The following is a 22,160-nucleotide window of genomic DNA, read 5'->3' on the forward strand; positions in this document are numbered from 1 at the left end:
TCAGGACATTGAGAAAGATGGTAGAGCTACAGCCTAGCCAACCAATACGTGAAAAACAATGCGAATAAAAGCAGTGTTGTAATAATATTATCAGTTATTGGACTGAATTTTATTCACCCAAATGCAATATGCGGCAACATTGTTTGCTGAGTTAACCGTGAATGTGCAAGTGAACCTTGGAGCTAACGTTCTTGTTGCCTTGTGAATTGATGTGAATCATTATGTTCCCAACTAAACGAAATTAAATCACAGACCAACACTGAAGATGTAGCAACACCGAATAACTGTAGATCGATTAAATAAGCGTAGATGAGCAAAGCGGAACGGTTGTACATTTTAGTTTGTCAAGGGCAAACCTGTAAAAAATATATGTCCGTTACAGTATAATATATGAGCGTACATCTCTAATTGTTTGTGGTTACAGTAAATACTGTCTCATCCTAAATTCAGCCAATTAAAATACAGCGACAGCTGTGAAATGACATGTAAAGATTTAATTTGGTTCCTGAGTATGCACTAGGATTATCCTATATTAATTGCATTGAGGACACAGTGCAACTTTTATAATAGTACCAAAAATATATAGGGCATGTCTTGTTTTTTATGGCTGGATTGAATAAAAAACAAAAAAAACAAGAGGTTATCTAATAATGCAAAAGTAATGTAAATGTTCAACGTGTCATGCTAACTTGCATAATAACTTCTAAACATTCATAATCAGACAGAATTACATTGTTGTTCCCAGTGTAAACGGTAATAACCTCACTCACTCAGTCAACAAGCAAGAATTCGTTTTTTATTATTTCGCTGTAAACGCAAACTTTCCCCACCCATTTGCTGACCCATGTATGAACAAGAAGTGTGATTGGCAGCTTCATAGGAGACAGCGAGGTAATTTGCCAATCGACGAGAATCTTCTTGGTCGTGGCCAGCAACGGGCATACACAATAACGATTTCAGGAAGTGATGTCGCCGTGATGCACGCCAGACGGTTTAGGAATATATTGGTGGATGAAAAACACGGTTCTGTGATGTAAAACGTATTTTCTGCTGTTTGAAGGAGTTAAGACAATTATTTACACGAACATACTTAGCTATATCTGCTCTTACGGGCTAAATGACAGTGATGTCACCGTGTTGCACGCCAGATGGTTTAGGGATATATTGGCGGATGTAAAAGGGTTCTGTGATGTAAAACGTCTTTTCTGCTGTTTGAAGGAGTTAAGAAAATTATTTCTACCGATATACTAAGCTATATGTGCGCTTGCAGGCTAAATGACAGCGGAGCGCAATCATGAATCTGGGGTGAGTACCATTTAAAACTGAGCTTTATCACGGTCGTAGGATTTCTCCTCGTTTTGCTGAGATATCATCTGATCTGGGTTGATAGATTAGGATTATGGCAAGATAAATGATAATCAGACAAGAGGTTTTATACCAAGCTGGCCAGTTGACTAGCTAGCTCCAAGGTAAAACCGATGAATGCGATTATGCATGGCTGTAACCAGGCTGTTTGCCGATATGTTTGATTACCCTGGTGTAAAATCTGGTATGGAGTATGGAGCTGGTCTAACTGGCCAGCTAACTACCAGCTGTTTCAAAACCATGCTTGAGCTGTTTTTTTCAGCAGCTCCTGAAAATGAATGCGTTGTATTCTATTCTGTATTCTGTCGATTTATTAATATTCCAATTTGACACATAGCTAACCTTGTCGACTGGATTATACAGCTATCACGGAACGTTTAACACACTGCTTCATGATGTCACAACCAACTGTACAGTCGTACCAGATTATCTGGCGTGGTGTTCGGTCATTGACGGTGTCTGCGGACCTGAATTGTTTGTTTTCATTTGAATTAGCAGCAGGCCTCCATAACTCCTGAATCAATCAGTGATTTAGGACTGGAGTCTGGCACCCCTGGAGTCTGGCACCCCTGAGCTAAGACAAGGTGTAAAAGGAAGCCCGCAGAACCAATCAAAATACTACGAGCAGTGGGAGTGGCGTTTTAGAGACAGAAAGGCACTTTCCTCTGGACTAAATAAATGCTACGCATTGGTGTGGGCAAGGTGTTGGACAGAGTTGGGCAATGAGGGCCGTATAAGTTTCTGTTTTTCATGCCAGCTTCTGGCCTTAATTACTTATTAAGCCCCAATATTTCCATCATGACATTTTAGCTACATTCTGATAAGTGCATTAATGGCAGCCAAAGACAGTTCTCGTGTCCCCTATATGATCTAATCTACAAGTGAACTGGTGTATACTGCCAATGGGCTCATTTAACCAGAGTAGCCTAATTGGTGGAAATAAAAGCCTGCATACGCACCAGGCCCGCTAAGACCAGAACTGCTCATCCCTGGTGTTGTATATCACTTCCTTTGAGACTTTGAACTGATATACTTTAATGGTAATTACAGGAAAAAAGGTACCAACTCAATTGCCCACTGAGACACTGCCTTTAGCTTAATTAGCCATTTTTTGAAATTCTTTTGAAGCCATTTTCACATGGTGCGAATATTGTGTAATAATTCACTTATTACTGCGATGGACTGGCGACCTGTCCAGGGTGTATTCCTGCCTTTCGCCCAATGGATGCTGGGATAGGCTCCAGCCCCCCTGCGACCCTGTTCAGGATAATGGATGAATGAATGAATGAATTCACTGATTAAACATTTCTCTAATTTCTGCAGTACCACCACATACGCCTGCCAAGGAGAAAACTCTAACTCCTGATGGGTGCTGTTAGAACATCACAGAATCCATTACAATGCATTACATTACATTAATGGCATTTGGCAGACGCTCTTATCCATAGTGACGTACAGTTGATTAGACTAAGCAGGAGACAGTCCTCCCCTGGAGCAATGCCTTGCCCAAGGGTCCAACGGCTGTGCGGATCTTATTGTGCCTACACCGGGATTAGAACCACCGACCTTGCGTGTCCCAGTCATTTACCTTAACCACTACGCTACAGGCCACCCAGTGCTCGAGTGGAGCTACTATGTTTCCTCTCTTGTGTGCGATTCATATGGTAAATGGTGGGCATTTATATAGCGCCTTTATCCAAAGCGCTGTTCAATTGATGCTTCTCATTCACCCATTCATACACTCCCACACCAACGGCATGCAAGGCGCCAACCAGCTCGTCAGGAGCATTTGGGGGTTAGGTGTCTCACTCAGGGACACTTCGACACACCCCTCCGACTGCCAGATGACTGCTCTTACCGCCTGAGCCAATGTCACCCCAATGAAAGGGGTAAACAGTTATGTGTATGTGTTCTGAATTTCTTATTTTGTTTTTATCTTCTCCAGGGATGGTCTGACATTCCAACTTGAGGATGGCAAGCCAAAGTTGATTTTGTCCACTTATGGTAGGTGGAACACTCGTTCTGTTGCTCTATTTATGAACCAAAAACTGTTATAGATTGTAAATGTGAAAGGCTTGTGTGTTTTTGGTTCATTTCTGTTATCTGCATGAGTTGTATGAAGATGAAGTGCAGTCATTCAACGAGGGGGGGTTTCCTTCCGTTGCAGGTGTACAGTCAAAAGGTTCAAAGAAGGTATGATTATTCATTTTTATAAATATTTCCATTTGTGAGAATCGTGTAATGAACATACAAAATTACATTGTATAATTATATGCAGGACCCTTAAGATGGGTTGCCTGAAGTATGAAACAATCCTTTGAGCTCCTTTAAGGCCCGGACACACCAAACCGACGGTCGGCCGTTGGACGTCGGTGGCGCCCTGTCGGCCGAGTCTTTCCGGTGTGTCCCGGAGGGCTCCGACGCCGATTCAACAACTTGTTGAATCGGCGTCGGAGCCCCCGGAGCCGTCGATGAGAGAGAGCTCTCTGATTGGCTGTCCAGCTAGCGAATCAGTGCACGAGAAGAGAAAAGGAAGCGACGAAAGCAAGCAAACGAGGAAGTCATGAGACAGACAAGTTACTATCACTACCAGACATAATTTTCGATTAGCATAACTAAATAGCGAGAGAACAAGGAAATTGCTGCAAACTGTTTGTTGTGAGCGAGACAATGGCTGCTTCTAGGTCCAACGCAATGCAAACGCATTCCCCGGTCTTCCGGTTTCCAACTCTCCTGGTGTGGAGAGTTATTACCTCTCACGCAGGCGCAGAACGTACGTGCAACTCAGCCGTCGGCGGACCGTCGTTGCGGTGTGTTCGGCACAGCCAACATTAACGATGCGTATCGACGCGAGGCGATCTTTGTCGGCGCTCCGCGGCCGACCGTCGGTTTGGTGTGTCCGGACCTTTAGGGTTTATGGAGAGAAATAATTTCCTGTGGACAAAGACAAGAGAAAACACTTTTTTGAGGAAAAAATAAAGTTGATCATTTTTGTCCTTGTTCTGGGAATAGACGGCCACGAGAACCAGGCCTCAAAATGTCCTCATTAAGCCAAAGCAAGGTTCTGAAGAGCCTGTGGCGGACCAGTCGCAGAGAACCCGGGAAAAGATGGTGGACTCGAGGAAAAGCATCGTCACGGAGACGGCAGCTGTCGGACGCAAGGAGCCGGTTGGCTCGAAAGCTCAGGGGAAGTTTGCGTCTAAGGCAGACCCCAGTGCGAACGCCAACAGCAGGGCACAAGCTCCAGCCAGAGCTGGGTCTGCCAGGAAGACCGGGGTGAACAAGCAGGCGGCCGGCAGGGGTCCCTCGAAGCTCAGCGCGGACGCCCTGAAGGAGAGCTTAGTGTGCCTGACGCAGGACCAGCTGCAGCAGATCCTCAGCACCATCAACCAGGCCTCAGCCAGCAGCCCGCAGGACCCGGGCCAGCCCAAACCAGGTGAGCACTGATCCCACAGCCAGCCCAAACCAGGGGAGCACTGAGCCCCCACTGCCAGCCCAAACCAGGGGAGCACTCTGCCCCCCCCACAGCCAGCTCAAACCAGGTGAGCACTCTGCCCCCCCCACAGCCAGCTCAAACCAGGTGAGCACTCTGCCCCCCCCACAGCCAGCTCAAACCAGGTGAGCACTCTGCCCCCCCCACAGCCAGCCCAAACCAGGGGAGCACTGAGCCCCACAGCCAGCTCAAACCAGGTGAGCACTCTGCCCTCCCCACAGCCAGCCCAAACCAGGTGAGCACTCTGCCCTCCCCACAGCCAGCCCAAACCTTTAGGCTCCAAATAAACACCCCCTGCCCGACCAGCGGGTATGAGGGAATTAATACAGTTCATGGTACGTCGCTCAGGATAAGAGCGTCTGCCAAATGACTGCAATGTAATGTAATGTAATGTTTGTGGCTCTGGTGCAATGCGGGTCACCGCTCACGCCCACGTGTATTTCTGTTCTGTGAACAGCAGCGGGGGAGGACAGCCCCGTCAGTGAGGCAGCGGCAGAGGGAACGGCTTCAGAAGCGCCTCCCTCGGCACGGAGCGACGGGGCCAGGAGAGCGCAGGGCGAGAGGTGGGGCGTCGCCGGCAAAGACTCGGAGCCCCTTCGTAAAAAGACGCCGTCGTCTTTACAGAGCCGACGCTAACCGCACGCTCCGTTTCTATTGGCTAAGGGTGATGGCGAACGGGGCGCCGGCCGGCCTCTTCAGCACCCTGGGAGAGCGGGAGCGGGAGAAGGAGGCCCTGGAGGCGCGGAGGGCCCAGTGGAAGAAGGGCCTAGGTACCCCCCCCCCGCGAGGAGACACAGTCCGAGAACGTGCACTACGCAGCATTTCTGCTTAAAAGGAGGCGAAAGAATACAAACAGCTGGCCTGTGGCCTACATCAGTGGAACTGTGCACACAAACACACACACACACACACACACTCACACACATACATACATACACACACACACACTCACACACGTGCAAACTCGCAAGCCGAACGACACGCATGCATCATTCACAGACCGCTTGCGATGTTCTTGCCTGATTGAGGTCAAAGGTTAAAGGTTGAAGATGGATGGAGGTCCTCTGGGTGAATGTGCAGCACACCTTTGGGAACACATCCCATGTTTCCTGCACCACCATCCGTCACCCTCAGAACATATCAATAAAATATAGATAGATATATTATTCACTTTTGCCTTGATCTCTGGATATCAAAGCGCATTTTATTAATTTGTTCAGGTTAATTCCTTTTAGTTATTGCTCACAAATTAATTCTCTGCATGGCCGCGTTCCATATTTATCACTGGCATTTTACAATTACGCTATCCCTTAATTGACAGCATTATTTATTCATCGCAGGGAAGGTAATTCACGAGTGTCAGGATTAAAGCTGGTGAGTGGGGAGGAATGTAATGATAAACAGCGACTGTTTGTGGTGTGCTGTGTGCTCCAGATGAACAGATGGCTCAGAGATTACAGCAGAAAAAGACCGCAGCGTCATCTCTGGATTATAGTCCCTGGGCCGGCCGGACTGCCAGGGATCCCGACTCCAAACCCAGCTCAGAAATGGTAGGGCAGATTTGGGTTGGTGGTGGTGTCCCCTGATCGTGCCCGTTGTGTGTGGTGAGGCGCTGATGGTGGTGTGGCTCTGGGCAGGGGGAAGAGGAGAGGCTGGGCGGGGCAGTCTCGGGTCTGGAGGAGAGAACGCGTTCCTCAGCGCTGAGCTACAGCAGCCAGCAGGACCTGCCCACCGCCATACGCTCCGCCTTCATCCTGGGGGTATGGTCACGCCTCCCTAACAGAGCAAACACACACATATACACACACACACACACACACACACACATATACACACACATATACACACACACATATACACACAGATATACACACACACACACATATACACACATACACATACACACACACACACACACACACACACACACATATACACACAGATATACACACATATACACACATATACACACACATACACACATACACACACAGATATATACACACACACACACACACATACACACATATATACACACAGATATACACACACACATATACACACAGATATACACACACACATATACACACAGATACACACATATATATACACACACAGATATACACACACACACACACACACACACACACACACACAGATATACATACACACAGATATACACACATATGCTCACAGATATACACATAGATATACACACAGATATACACACATACACATAGATAGACACATATACAGATACACACACATACAGTGGGCTCAAAAATTATTGGCACCCCTGACAGAAAATTAACAAACAATACTCAAAAAAATTCTAAACAATATATTTATAGACAAACTCGAAATACCAACATGTGGTAAATACTGTGCTATATTAATGTTTCAATGGAACCAACAAAAATCATTTACTGATTTAATTAAAAATCAATTTCCTCCAAATCAATGTTTCACAATTATTGGCACCCTTAAAGATTATTGTAAATAACACCTACCAAAATTAAACCAGGTATTAAATTCCACTTATTTAAGTTTATCTATGTGTTAAGGAACTGTATTGAGTGATTACATCACTTCCTGTTTCACAAGGGTATAAAAATGAGGTAACACACACAATATCCCTTTGTCATCCAACACCATGAAAAAACAAAATAATTGGCAGTTCAAAAGAGGCAGATGGTCGTAGACCTTCATAAACGTGGTAATGGCTACAAGAAAATTCACAAACGATAAAATATACCACTGAGCACTGTCAGAGCAATTATAAAAAAGTTCAAAAGATATGGAACTGTTGAAAATCTCATGGGTAGAGGACGCAACTGCATCTTGCCCCCCATGATACTGAGGAGAATGGTGAGAGAAGCAACAAAATCCCCAAGGATCACAGTGAAAGAATTGCAGGCCTTGGTGGCATCTTGGGGTCACCAGGTTTCAAAAAGCACCATCAGACGCCACCTCCATAACCACAGCCTCATTGGAAGGGTTGCCAGAAGAAAGCCTTTTCCGACCACAAGACACAGAAGAAAGCGCTTGGAGTTTGCCAAACGTCATTTACATTATGACTGGAACAAGGTTCTCTGGTCAGATGAGACCAAAATTGAATGTTTTGGTCAGATACAGCATCGTCATGTTTGGCGTAGGAACAGAGATGCATAGAAGGAGAAGCACCTCACACCCACAATGAAATATGGTGGTGGGTCAGTCATGTTTTGGGGCTGTTTTAATTCCAGAGGTCCAGGGGCACTGGTTAGGATTGATGGCATAATGAATTCCAGCAAGTATCGGGCAATTTTGGCTGAAAATCTGGTTCCCTCTGCCAGAAGTCTGGGACTTGGTCGTAGGTGGACTTCCCAACAAGACACTGACCCAAAACACACCTCAAGATCCACACAGAAATGGTTCTGTGACAACAAAATCAACGTTCTGCAATGGCCATCTCAGTCACCAGACCTCAATCCAATCGAAAACCTGTGGGCTGAGTTGAAGAGGTCAGTTGATAAGCACAAACCCAAGAACGTGAAGGATCTTGAAAGGATATGCAAAGAGGAATGGTCCAAAATCCCTCCAAATGTGTTCCTTAATCTTGTCAAAAATTACAGGAAGAGACTCCATACTGTTATCCTTGCCAGAGGTGGTTGCACTAAGTACCAGGTGAAGGGTGCCAATAATTCTGAAACCTTGATTTTGTTGAAATTTATTTTTTATGAAATGATTGTTATGATTTTGGTTGTTTCCATTGAAACATTAATAAAGTACAGTATTTGGCACATGTTGGTGTATTACCTTTCTCTATAATTATAGCATTCTTTTTTTTAAGCCTTGTTTGTGCATTGCTGGTGAGGGGTGCCAATAATTCTTGAGCCCACTGTATATACATACACACAGATATACACACACAGATATATACACATATATACACACACACAGATATACACACATACACACGCTCATACGCGTAGACACACATACACACATACATATACACATTGTAAGAACCCCTCAAATACACCAAAAGGTGGAAGTATCTGAGAGGTGAAGGAAACGCGTGTAGTCTGCCCAATGCTACTGGAACAGGGTTCATTTAATTTGTTTCTCGTTTATCTGACTCCAAAAGATAAGTTCAACTGCTCCTCTGATCTAACAGTTCAACAAAAGGAACTGCACACACACATATACATACACATAAACACACACATACACACACACACTTCAGTCTACTCATTCAAGACAATGAGGTGACTTTTTTGGCCATAAACAACAACAACAAAACTAATAATTCTGAATGAATCAAAGTGTCGTCGTTTATAGCACGTCTTTATGAGGTAACTGTTGCAGGAGGCGTCTCCACTGGAGCACCCGTTCAGCGCTCAGCGGCAGGAGCAGCAGAGGCGCTGGCTGCAGGCCCTGGAGGAGCAGCGGGAGGAGAACAAGCTCCGCAGGCAGCAGGAGAAACGGGAGCTCAGCCAGGTACCGCCAGAGCGCCAGCTACGCCCGGCCTGGACTCTCTGCTCTCTCTCACACACACACACACACACACACACACACACACACACACACACACACACTCACACACGCACACACGCACACACACGCACACACACTCACACACGCATACACGCGCGCGCGCACACACACACACACACACACACACACACACACACACACACGCACGCGCACGCACACGCACACACACACACTCACACACGCATACACGCGCACACACACACACACACACACACACACACACACACTCACACACACACACACTCTCTCTCTCACACACACACACACGCACACGCACTCTCTCACACACACACACACACACACACACACACACACTGATTGGCTCTCTCCTCCAGGCAGAGGACCATGAGCGCTGGGCGATGCATTTCGACTCCCTCCAGAAGAGGGTGCCCTCCCAGCCGGCCCAGGGGCCCGACACCCCGGCGGGCCCCGCCACCCAGCAGCTGTCCCCCTCGGGGGCCCTCTCTGTGGCCCCGGGGGGCCCGAGCCCTCTGGGAGGAGAGCTCCTGGGCACCAGCAGAGGGACCCCCCCCCGGGCCAGGTGAGTGCCCCCTGCAGGACCGTGCTGCACACACACCGCCCTGACGTCTGTGTTTGAGCTGCACACACACACCGCCCTGACGTCTGTGTTTGAGCTGCACACACACCGCCCTGACGTCTGTGTGTTTGAGCTGCACACACACACCGCCCTGACGTCTGTGTTTGAGCTGCACACACACCGCCCTGACGTCTGTGTTTGAGCTGCACACACACCGCCCTGACGTCTGTGTTTGAGCTGCACACACACCGCCCTGACGTCTGTGTTTGAGCTGCACACACACACCGCCCTGACGTCTGTGTTTGAGCTGCACACACACACCGCCCTGACGTCTGTGTTTGAGCTGCACACACACACCGCCCTGACGTCTGTGTTTGAGCTGCACACACACACCGCCCTGACGTCTGTGTTTGAGCTGCACACACACCACCCTGACGTCTGTGTGTTTGAGCTGCACACACACCGCCCTGACGTCTGTGTTTCAGCTGCACACACACACCGCCCTGACGTCTGTGTTTGAGCTGCACACACACACCGCCCTGACGTCTGTGTGTTTGAGCTGCACACACACCGCCCTGACGTCTGTGTGTTTGAGCTGCACACACACACCGCCCTGACATCTGTGTTTGAGCTGCACACACACCGCCCTGACGTCTGTGTGTTTGAGCTGCACACACACACCGCCCTGACGTCTGTGTGTTTGAGCTGCACACACACACCGCCCTGACGTCTGTGTTTGAGCTGCACACACACACCGCCCTGACGTCTGTGTTTGAGCTGCACACACACACCGCCCTGACGTCTGTACACACACCGCCCTGACGTCTGTGTTTGAGCTGCACACACACCGCCCTGACGTCTGTGTTTGAGCTGCACACACACACCGCCCTGACGTCTGTGTTTGAGCTGCACACACACACTGCCCTGGCGTCTGTGTTTCAGCTGCATACACACGTGTTTCCGCCGTACACACACCGGGCGTAACGCTGCACTCTCCCCCCCGCTCCACAGCCACCTCCGCACCATGACGTCTCTCCTGGACCCGGCCCAGATCGAGGACCGCGAGAGGAAACGGCTCAAACAGCTGGAGCATCAGGTACCAGCTGTCCGTCACGGCCGCCCAGCGAACCGCTCAAACACTGCTGACCGGCAGAGCCCCACACCTGCGCTCCACTGGGGCCTACGGGTCAACACTGCCATCGCCCGCTCCCTAGCGACTGAGCAGATACCGCGGTTACCTGGTCACCGCTCAGTTTATCCCTGCATCACCGCGCCCACACTCATAAACTCCAGGTCTCCATTCGCCTCGGCCGGACGCTCTGCCTGGATTCGGATGGAAATTCACTTGACGTTTCATATTTACCTTCCACAAAAAAAAAAAAATCTACAGAAAGGGTATTTTATGCTAATTTGAGATTCGGCTCATAACTGTCATTTGAGAAATTGCTCTGTAAGACACTTACTTCTAAAGTCCTCAGAAAAATTTCTGAATGAGTATATTAATGATTTTCTTTTTGTGTACAGTAATTATTAAATAAGCAAATTATTAGCAAAATAAGTGGTCATTTTTCATCCTTTTATGAGAAAGAAATGGAATGACACAGCTGGATAATGTATTGGCACAGTTCAGCTTACATTACATTATTGGCATTTGGCAGACGCTCTTATCCAGAGCGACATACAGTTGATTAGACTAAGCAGGAGACAATCCTCCCCTGGAGCAATGCAGGGTTAAGGGCCTTGCTCAAGGGCCCAACGGCTGTGCGGATCTTATTGTGGCTACACCGGGATTAGAACCACTGACCGTCCCAGTCATTTACCTTAACCACTACGCTACAGACCGCCTCACACAAAGCGCCTAACACCTCACACCCCACACGCCTCCTCCCCCTAACGCCTCCTCACCCCTCCACACCCTAACGCCCCACACGCCTCCTCACCCCTCCACACCCTAACGCCTCCTCACGCCTCCTGCCCGTGGCTCTCCCCGCAGCGTGCGATCCAGGCGCAGGTGGAGGAGCGTCGGAGGCAGCGGGAGCAGGAGGAGGCGCAGCGGAGGGCGCGGGAGCGCGAGGAGGAGCAGAGGCTGGAGCGCGAGAGGGAGGAGCTGCAGGAGCAGTACCAGCTCGACGCCCTGCGCGACAGGGAGAAGAAGGTGAGACCTGCTGCTGCACGTGCAAGCCATGCACGTTTACAGACACCCTGCACATTTACAGACACTCAGCACCCTGCAGAGACAGACACCAGTCAGTCTACACAGTTACAGACACTCAGCACCAAGTACACTTACAGACACCAGTCCGTCTGCACAGTGACAGACACTCAGCGCACACACGCAGTCACACACCCAGCACTGCAGTGCCGGGCGCCGGGCGCCCTCTGACGGGCCCTGTCTGTGCGGGCGCTCTGACGGGCCCTGTCTGTGCGGGCGCTCTGACGGGCCCTGTCTGTGCGGGCGCTCTGACGGGCCCTGTCTGTGCGGGCGCTCTGACGGGCCCTGTCTGTGCGGGCGCTCTGACGGGCCCTGTCTGTGCGGGCGCTCTGACGGGCCCTGTCTGTGCGGGCGCTCTGACGGGCCCTGTCTGTGCGGGCGTGGGCCTGTCTGTGCGGGGCGTGGCCCTGTCTGTGCGGGCGTGGCCCTGTCTGTGCGGGCGTGGGCCCTGTCTGTGCGGGCGTGGGCCCTGTCTGTGCGGGCGTGGCCCTGTCTGTGCGGGCGTGGCCCTGTCTGTGCGGGCGTGGGCCCTGTCTGTGCGGGCGTGGCCCTGTCTGTGCGGGCGCTCTCTGACGGGCCCTGTCTGTGCGGGCGTGGCCCTGTCTGTGCGGGCGTGGGCCTGTCTGTGCGGGCGTGGCCCTGTCTGTGCGGGCGTGGGCCCTGTCTGTGCGGGCGCTCTCTGACGGGCCCTGTCTGTGCGGGCGTGGCCCTGTCTGTGCGGGCGTGGGCCTGTCTGTGCGGGCGTGGCCCTGTCTGTGTGGGCGTGGCCCTGTCTGTGCGGGCGTGGGCCTGTCTGTGCGGGCGTGGCCCTGTCTGTGCGGGCGTGGCCCTGTCTGTGCGGGCGTGGGCCCTGTCTGTGCGGCGTGGGCCCTGTCTGTGCGGGCGCTCTCTGACGGGCCCTGTCTGTGCGGGCGCTCTCTGACGGGCTCTGTCTGTGCGGGCGTGGCCCTGTCTGTGCGGGCGTGGCCCTGTCTGTGCGGGCGCTCTCTGACGGGCCCCGTCTGTGCGGGCGTGGGCCTGTCTGTGCGGGCGTGGGCCCTGTCTGTGCGGGCGTGGGCCCTGTCTGTGCGGGCGTGGGCCCTGTCTGTGCGGGCGTGGCCCTGTCTGTGCGGGCGTGGCCCTGTCTGTGCGGGCGCTCTCTGACGGGCCCTGTCTGTGCGGGCGCTCTCTGACGGGCCCTGTCTGTGCGGGCGTGGCCCCTGCAGGAGCAGCAGGCTCAGCGGACGGAGGAGCTGTACCGCAGCGTACAGAGGGCCAGGCAGGAGGCCGCCCGGGAGAAGCAGGAGCAGAAACTCCGCAGGCTGACCAGGAGGGGCCACGACGTGTCCAACCTGCTGCAGGGCCTGGAGGAGGACTGCCCCACGCCGGCCGGTGCGTGCACACCACCAACAGTGCCCCCTAGTGGTACCTGTACTTCTGCTCAAAAAGCCTTTTTTTCCCCCATTGGGCTCCTCTCATGACAGGAAGTTAAAATTATTTGCGCTCATATACTGATGTGCAATCTGTGCTACATATTCTCTTTCTTTCTTTCTTTCTTCCCCCCCCCCCCTTGCACACGGATAAAGATTTCCCAATAAATGCTCTGACATAAAATCTAGTGCGCCCTCGTTTGGCAATCGTTTCTCATTGATTAGACGAAGCAGGAGATAATCCTCCCCTGGAGCAATGCAGGGTTAAGGGCCTTGCTCAAGGGCCCAACGGCTGTGCGGATCGTATTAACCGTTAACCAATACGCTACTGGCCGCCCTTTTATATACTCTGAGGGTGCACCTCACCTCCCATAATGCACCTCTTCCTGAATTTTCCCGTCTGTTTTCTCCAGGGCTCGACAGCAGGGGCACGAGCAGCCTGGCACTGGGCAGGGTGGACCTGGACGTCCTGGTGGAGGAAGCAGCCAATGAGAGCCAGCGTCCCGACGCGCTCTCTTCCAGAAGAGACGCCTCGGTGCAGACCGGTACTGAGCTGAGCCTCCTTTGCCGTTGTCAACTGATTTCCAGGCCTTTAGTTTAGAAATGGCTGCTGCTTAAGCAGCACAACAGCACTGCGTGTGTCTTACAGGTAAAGGTTAGCACCTACTCTGACCCAGGGTGAATAAAGTCAGGATTATCAGAGCTGGGACCAGAGCTGGGACCAGACCTGGTTTTTGGCCTATGTCTCTGCCTGTTTTTCTTATTTCCCAGCCTCATAATTGTTTCCTTGACTGTCATTGGCACAACTCTGGTCCTCTTGTTGACCAACACCAATAACACAGGCATCCAAAGGCCTGGAATCAAGACGAGATACTGAAAGCTTTGTTATACCTGCACTACGGAAGTGATTTAATACACATGACTCAGAAACAGCTGAAAAGCCAACTGTCCAATTATTTTGGCCCCCTAATATGGAGGTACTTTGAATATAAATGGATATTTTACAATGCAACCCCCCCCCCCCTTAAACATTCCCCCTCCACCCTCTGGGCCACGAAAAAAATAATAAATAATAAAAAATCAAACACCTGAAATCATAATAAAAACTTAACAGCAGCTACTGAACGCCAGGCATCACATTTTTTAATGATCCGAGCAATTGATATTTCCATTTAGATGATTTGGAGAAAGCTATTTCCCCCAACGTGACCAGGACAGGGAGTGCAGAGGCTTCCATCAGCTGTGAGGACAGCCAACCAGACACATTTCTGAGGCCGAGATAAATCAAGTTTCGAATTTTCATTCAAAACTAGTGCTCTGGGACAGCATGGAATATCTCTTGTCGACAATATTCGACAAAGTCACGGGCACTTGGCTCCAGAACTGATTTGCAGGAGGGCAGTCCCAAAACATGCAAGATGCCAACATGCCCCCTGAGGACACAACTCACAGATCAGAGAGTGAGAGCGAACTTCACAATGTGACATTTTCTCGGTGTTATGGATGTTCTCTGAAGAAAGTCGAGTATGTATGAGCTGATGGTCAGGATGTTTAGATACCACTTGAAGCTATCTTTTATCACAGGTTATCCCAATGAATTACGAGTGGATAGATCTTTATCCCTAATTGATTGGATTGCAAGTGGTTTGTGTGAGACTAAACCCCTTTGTCCACTTCTCCAACATGGCATGTATTGCGTATGTAGGTCACTCTGTATGCAAACATAGGTAAAAGTAAAATGATGTACCAGGTTTTAAACTCAAAAATGTCCGCAATACAAAAACAAATATAATTCCTGCACTAATCACCCAATATGGCTGGAAAGTCCCTCACATGAATGAGTTTCAAGGTTTTCATTTAAAAAGTCCAACGTGCAGGACCTGAAAAGCCAAAAAAAGAACAGAAGCCGTACCGCTGTCCAAATACTTACGGCCTTTCCCTTCGGCACAGACGTGGGCAGGGCGAGCGCGGGCGTCGCCGTGGCGACGGGGGGGCGGAGCAGCGAGACGCCGGACGTCCCGGCGGAGTTCAGGCCCCCGGCGGGCGGCAGGAGGCCCGGGCGGGAGGCGGGCGGTCCGGGGAAGGAGAACGTGGGCGCGCGGGCCCCGGAGGACGGCCCCTACGAGCCCTTCGCCCGCCGGCCGCGCCCGGCCCCGGGGCCCGGGGGCCGGCCCCAGTGGAACACGCACCGCCCCGGCAAGGCCTTCGTCCCGGCCTCCGAGCGCTACCCGTCCGGCCTGCGCAGGGACCGGCAGGACAGCCGTCTGCGCAGGCAGACGCAGCTGCTGACGCTGGTGGAGAGGAACGCCCCCAGCAGGCCGGGGCTGAGGGAGCCGGGGCAGAGGGAGCCGGGGCAGAGGGACCCGGGGCAGAGGGAGCCGCGCCCGCCCGCGCACAGCCAGCCCGGCCGCAAGACCCTCCCACACACACAGGTGAGGCTCAGGAGGGCGAGACCAGGGCGCCCAGCTGGGTGTGTGTGTGCGAGTGTGTGTGTGTGTGCGTGTGAGAGTGAGTGAGTGAGTGTGTGAGAGAGTGTGAGTGTGCATGTGAGTGTGTGAGTGTGTGTGTGAGTGTGTGTGTACAGGTACATGAGAGTATGTGAGAGAGTGTGAGAGAGTATGTGTGTGAGAAGCTTGGTGCATACCGTTGTTCCATCTGAAAAAGCAACCTATGGCTCCACCGCTGTGAATGTGGTTTGTAAACAGAAAATGTAACTGGGTGAGTGTGTGTGTGTGTGTGGGTGTGGATGTGGGTGTTCTTGTGGGAACAGCCGAAAAATGGTGTCTGGTGAGTGCCAATGTTTTCCATTCTCTTTGTCAGGAGGAACACATTTCGAGAAGCTCTCCCCACTCCACTCCGGCTGCCCATGTGGAAAACCGGTGAGTCCCTCAGAAATATTACAGACCAGCCATAGCCACAATCCTACAGACCAGCCATAGGCACAATCCTACAGACCAGCCATAGCCACAATCCTACAGACCAGCCATAGACACAATCCTACAGCCAAGCCATAGCCACAATCCTACAGCCAAGCCATAGACACAATCCTACAGCCAGCCATAAACACAATCCTACAGCCAAGCCATAGCCACAATCCTACAGCCAGCCATAGCCACAATCCTACAGACCAGCCATAGCCACAATCCTACAGACCAGCCATAGCCACAATCCTACAGCCAATCCATAGCCACAATCCTACAGACCAGCCATAGACACAATCCTACAGACCAGCCATAGCCACAATCCTACAGACCAGCCATAGCCACAATCCTACAGACCAGCCATAGCCACAATCCTACAGCCAGCCATAGCCACAATCCTACAGACCAGCCATAGCCACAATCCTACAGACCAGCCATAGCCACAATCCTACAGTCAAGCCATAGCCACAATCCTACAGACCAGCCATAGCCACAATCCTACAGACCAGCCATAGCCACAATCCTACAGACCAGCCATAGCCACAATCCTACAGACCAGCCATAGACACAATCCTACAAACCAGCCATAGCTACAATCCTACAGCCAAGCCATAGCCACAATAGCCACAATCCTACAGCCAAGCCATAGCCACAATCCTACAGACCAGCCATAGCCACAATCCTATAAACCAGCCATAGCCACAAACCTACAGCCAGCCATAAACACAATCCTAGAGACCAGCCATAGCCACAATCCTACAAACCAGCCATAGCCACAATCCTACAGCCAGCCATAAACACAATCCTAGAGACCAAACATAGCCACAATCATGCAGACCAGCCATAGCCACAATCCTAAACACCAGCCCTAGTAACAATACACAAATGAGCCATAGCCACAATACAGACCAGCCTGAAACCAGCTACCGCCACAATCCTAGAGACCAGGCCGAGCCACAATACACAACCGTGGAACATCAGCTCAGCTCTGAGCATAAACATCAGCATCAAGCTCAATCTCCAGTGCTGGAGACCTGCACTTTTTCAGTCGGTTTAGAGCAGTGGTCTCCAACCCTGGTCCTGGAGAGCTACAGGGTCTGCTGGTTTTTGTTGTTACTCTGTGCTTAATTAATCAATTAGAGCTGTTGATTACACAGTTAACTCAGCTCACCTGTTTACCCGGGTCTCAGCAGGGTGCTGATTTTAAGGTGAAAACAAAACCCAGCAGACCCAGTAGCTCTCCAGGACCAGGGTTGGAGACCACTGGTTTAGAGCATGGAACTGCACTTATGCTTATGATGACGACTATGTTTAGAACTGCATTCCATGTGTATTTTCCTAGTTCTGGATGTGATGCTTTGACTTGTGGAAGAACCTATGCACTTGTAAATCGCTTTGGATTAAAAGTGTCTGCCAAATGACAAAAATGTAAAATGTGTAAATGTCTTAAGCTGGGTCTGGTGAGTGTTAAGCGTAAAGCTGCATTTCACACCCGTCTCCACCAGGGGGTGCTCTCCCCCGGTCCCGGCGGTAAAGCACAGGCTCCAGCAGCAGGCCCCGCAGGGGCCCGTCGACGCGGACGAGCGCCCCTCCTCCTCGCCCTTCGTCCCGTACCTGCGCACGGACGAGGTGTACCAGCTGGACCCCCTGGCCCCGCTCTCCAGACCCCCCACACAGGGGTCTCAGCAGCCAGGTAACGCTCCGCCCAGCTCCCCTCATCCCCACCACACCTCCCGTCTGAAATGCTGACCATACGCTGGCCCATCGTGATCAAATCGAAAGCTCATTAGCTCACTCACTGAAAATATTGACTAATGTGCACTGTCCCTTGTAAAAATATATAAATAAATGAAAATAAAGAATCTACTTTGTTCTTTTTATTGACTTTAACGGAGTGCCAAAGCTAATCGCACTTAGCTTTACAAGGCCTTTAGTACAAGTCCAGCCTCATATGTTCTTACCTGATCTTTTCCTCCATGCTCCCAGCAGTCGTGAGTAAGGCCTGGGCATTAGGGGTAGAGATGAATAGCGGGGCGGTTAGTCGTGGTTAGGCAGTGTGCGTCACCCCCTCTCCTCGCCCTGCGCCCTGCGTCTCAGGTGCTGACGCTGGGCGGCCCACCCCCCCTCCGTCTGACCGCGACCCCCTGCTGAACCCGGAGCTGCTGAAGAACAAGGAGCGGCAGCAGGCCATCCTGCGGGGCCTGTCCGAGCTGAGACAGGTACGGAGACTCCTCCCCCACATCACACCACCGCCCGCGTCACGTGACCCCTTACCGCCTGCGTCACGTGACCCCTTACCGCCCGCGTCACGTGACCCCTTACCGCCCGCGTCACGTGACCCGTGACCCCTTACCACCCGCGTCACGTGACCCGTGACCCCTTACCACCCGCATCACGTGACCCGTGACCCCTTACCGCCCGCGTCACGTGACCCTTACCGCCCGCGTCACGTGACCCCTCACCACCCGCATCACATGACCTGTGACCCCTCACCACCCGCGTCACGTGACCCCTTACCGCCTGCGTCACGTGACCCCCTTACCACCCGCATCACGTGACCGGTGACCCCTTACCACCCGCGTCACGTGACCCATGACCACTTCCCGCCTGCGTCACGTGACCCGGATTGCGTGACCGCTTACCACTGTCAGCCTCCCGAGCCAGAGCATACAGTCAGAGAGTGAGCATGACGAACAGCAGGTGCGACTGTGTGGATTCACCACAGCCAAAACGCAAAGGGGAAGAAATGCTAATAACTCAATATGCAATTTACACACAGCATGTGGGCATCAAACCATTAGTTCAGACATATCAGCTTCCTGGTTACTCACTTATTAACCTTTATAAGAGCCTCCAAGCATGTCAAACCTGCATAAAGAATGTACTGCAAGCATTATTCGTGGCACTTTCTTATGCAGTAAGCCAAGTTTTGTCTTTTCTTTTGTTGTTAGGAAATATGCCTGTGTATGTTGCCGTCCAATGTCGAGGGTCTTTATCTGGTGGCGATGCAGAGATTTAAAGTGTTGCTAGCTTTGGCGGTGAAGGTTGGCTCGGTGGCTAGCGGGGTGACACTAGCTGAGGTGGTAAGAGCAGGTTCAAAAGCCGGTTCGATCCCCCGCCCGGGGTGTGTCGAAGTGTCCCTGAGCAAGACACCCAACCCCCCAATCGCTCCTGACGAGCTGGTCGGTGCCTTGCATGGCAGCTGATTACCACTGGTGCGTGAACGGGTGAATGAGAAGCATCAATTGTGCAGCGCTTTGGATAAAGGCGCTATATAAATGCCAACAGTTTACTAGGTAGTGATGATTAGAGCAAAGATCAGTCTTCACCACAAATGCCTCATAAACAAAAAAATGGATCAGAGTCGAGAGAAAACCGATGGCTAAAAAAAGCAAGTTGCTGACTCAGCCGTGACAAAACGCCTCAGGGCGGAACACAGCTGGTCTCAGGTTATGTTGGGTTGCAATCTCAAATCATCGCAACCAAATATGCACAGGCAGGCTACTGTATTGGACTGCTTAACGGGACGCTGACTGTATTAGTACATTTATCTGTCCCCCGAACACGCACCAGATTTGCCAGAAATGGAGGGGAAAAAATGCAATTATGTCATTTTCCTTTTAAGTATTGTTAAGGGCACTATTTCCCCGGGGAGTCCAGGCATCAATAATTCACTCCACGTACAACCGTTCCAGTTCTTCAAAGGACTTGTCATTAGCACACCCTGCTGGCCGATTTACGCATCAACATTTTCTCGGCGATTATTTATTCCAGAATTGCAGCTGAACATAAACCGTCAACGAGACCTCGGAAAGCATATGAATAATAATGATTTTCATCCTTATTAATGATACATTTGGAATGTTCTCGTAATGTGTAATACGGTATTTGTTTTTTTTTTTTGCCAGACATGCAGGAGTTTCCGGGGGGCAGGGGTTTAAAATATAGGTCTACCATTTAAGCTGAAAGGCAAAATAATAGCCGGCATATTTGGCTTTGGCAGTAAATTGAACATTACATTACATTACATTAATGGCATTTTGGCAGACGCTCTTATCCAGAGCGACTTACAGTTGATCAGACTAAGCAGGAGACAATCCTCCCCTGGAGCAATGCAGGGTTAAGAGCCTTGCTCAAGGGCCCAACGGCTGTGCGGATCTTATTGTGGCTACACCGGGGTTCGAACCACCGACCTTGCGGGTCCCAGTCATGCACCGTAACCACTACGCTACAGGCCGCCCATTGACAGTTGAACAGTTGGGGCGGTTGCAGTTTCGCACTGATGGTGGATTATTGTGTGTACTCTGACCCTCAGGGCCTGATGCAGAAGCAGAGGGAGCTGGAGACGGGACTGAACCCACTACTGCTGGGCCAGGAGGGCAGGCTCTCCCCCCTCTACCAGCACACCCCCCCTCTCTGACGTCCGTGCCAAGCCAGAGCAGCTGCATCCCGTCACGCGGCTCGTTTACTTCCGGTTCGGCAGCAACCGTTGACGCCGCGGTCTGCCCTAACCTCATTTCAGTCACACAGGTAGGGGCGAGCGGGGTCTGTTGTGACACGGGGGTTGCCCGATGTTCTCGGTCGATCAGAGACAAAGCTAGCCTGCTGCACACCCCCATACACGTCCTCTTTCACCTCGGCTATCAACGGACCACATCGCGTAACAATCAACCCCATGTCACAACGGACCCCCGCTCTCCCCGACCAGCACTATATAAACCGACTGAATGGCACTTTACTGCAGCTGGCCAACGCATCTGAACTTGGGATAGCACTGACAAGATAACTTTGCACAATTATGATTTCTGTATGGGACCAAAGTCCAAAGCAGTGTTTTAAGTGTGTGCGTGTGTGTGTGTGTGTGTGTAAAGTGTTTAAGTAATCACTTGGTGTAAAATCTCATCATTGAATGTCCACAGGATGTAACTTAACTTACTTGAAGTCTGAGACTTGAAACCAGCTGCACTACTGAACCTGACCATCTGAATCACTAAAATCATGTTTGTGGTACACGGATAATGAAACACAGAATTTTTAAGGTTAATTTTGTATAAATAAAAGCAGGTTATGAAAATGCATTGTCCAGCCGCCAGTCTTTTGAGTCAGGAAGTGAAATGTGAGCAATCGCACACACCCAGGAAGAAATAAAACTAAACTTAAGTACTGAACATGAGAGACTTATTTAAAAGAACACCCCCCAACTTTCCCCATCAGGAGTAAGGAGGAACAAAGCGTTCTCGAAATGGTAAACACCAGCTGCAGAAATGTCCTAGACAGGGATCACATGACTGCAGTCCTGTCAATAACCCACAGGACTGTTGCCGTCTACTCAAGACGTTTGCGATGTGCTCTCTTCCTTCTCATCCACACAGTTTTGAGGAGCGGGGTCCATTCTGTAGAAAATCAACCAGAGGTGGGGGGTGACAACTCCAATTTGGCTCAAACTTTGTGTAAATGTTCTTTATATATTCAATAGAGAACATACAAAAACCTGGCCTCTTTGGATTTGTCGTTCTAGAGATATTGGCTTTTAGAATTGGGGGGTGGCACCCAAAAGATTCTTTTCCCATAATACTGCTCAGAAAATATGCCAAATTGTTACATTACATTACATTAATGGCATTTGGCAGACGCTCTTATCCAAAGTAAATTGTGCCACTATTTTTGATGGTTTGCTACATTA

The 22,160-nt window shown here is 50.8% G+C and overlaps 1 protein-coding gene across 1 annotated transcript; it reads left to right on the top strand.

Annotated features, from left to right (window-relative positions):
* The first annotated feature begins 963 nt into the window (after positions 1–963).
* Positions 964–21,562, top strand: ccdc66 (coiled-coil domain containing 66). The gene is made up of 19 exons (XM_061219956.1): positions 964–1,305; positions 3,311–3,369; positions 3,533–3,558; positions 4,378–4,801; positions 5,316–5,421; positions 5,522–5,628; positions 6,293–6,408; positions 6,496–6,618; positions 9,209–9,340; positions 9,733–9,938; positions 10,947–11,031; positions 11,929–12,090; positions 13,353–13,518; positions 13,970–14,101; positions 15,507–15,988; positions 16,377–16,435; positions 17,983–18,170; positions 18,575–18,696; positions 20,793–21,562. The coding sequence occupies exons 1-19, from the start codon at positions 1,295–1,297 to the stop codon at positions 20,895–20,897; spliced, it is 2,811 nt and encodes a 936-aa protein (XP_061075940.1). The 5' UTR covers positions 964–1,294; the 3' UTR covers positions 20,898–21,562.
* Positions 21,563–22,160: the final 598 nt, after the last annotated feature.

The sequence above is a fragment of the Conger conger genome, chromosome 14 (assembly GCF_963514075.1).
Source record: "Conger conger chromosome 14, fConCon1.1, whole genome shotgun sequence".
NCBI classification, from domain to species: Eukaryota; Metazoa; Chordata; class Actinopteri; order Anguilliformes; family Congridae; genus Conger; species Conger conger.

Coding starts and splice junctions, on each gene's coding strand:
- ccdc66 (XM_061219956.1), top strand. Junction 18,171..18,574: donor ACAGGGGTCTCAGCAGCCAG/GTAACGCTCCGC, acceptor CCTGCGTCTCAG/GTGCTGACGCTGGGCGGCCC. Junction 18,697..20,792: donor GCCTGTCCGAGCTGAGACAG/GTACGGAGACTC, acceptor TCTGACCCTCAG/GGCCTGATGCAGAAGCAGAG.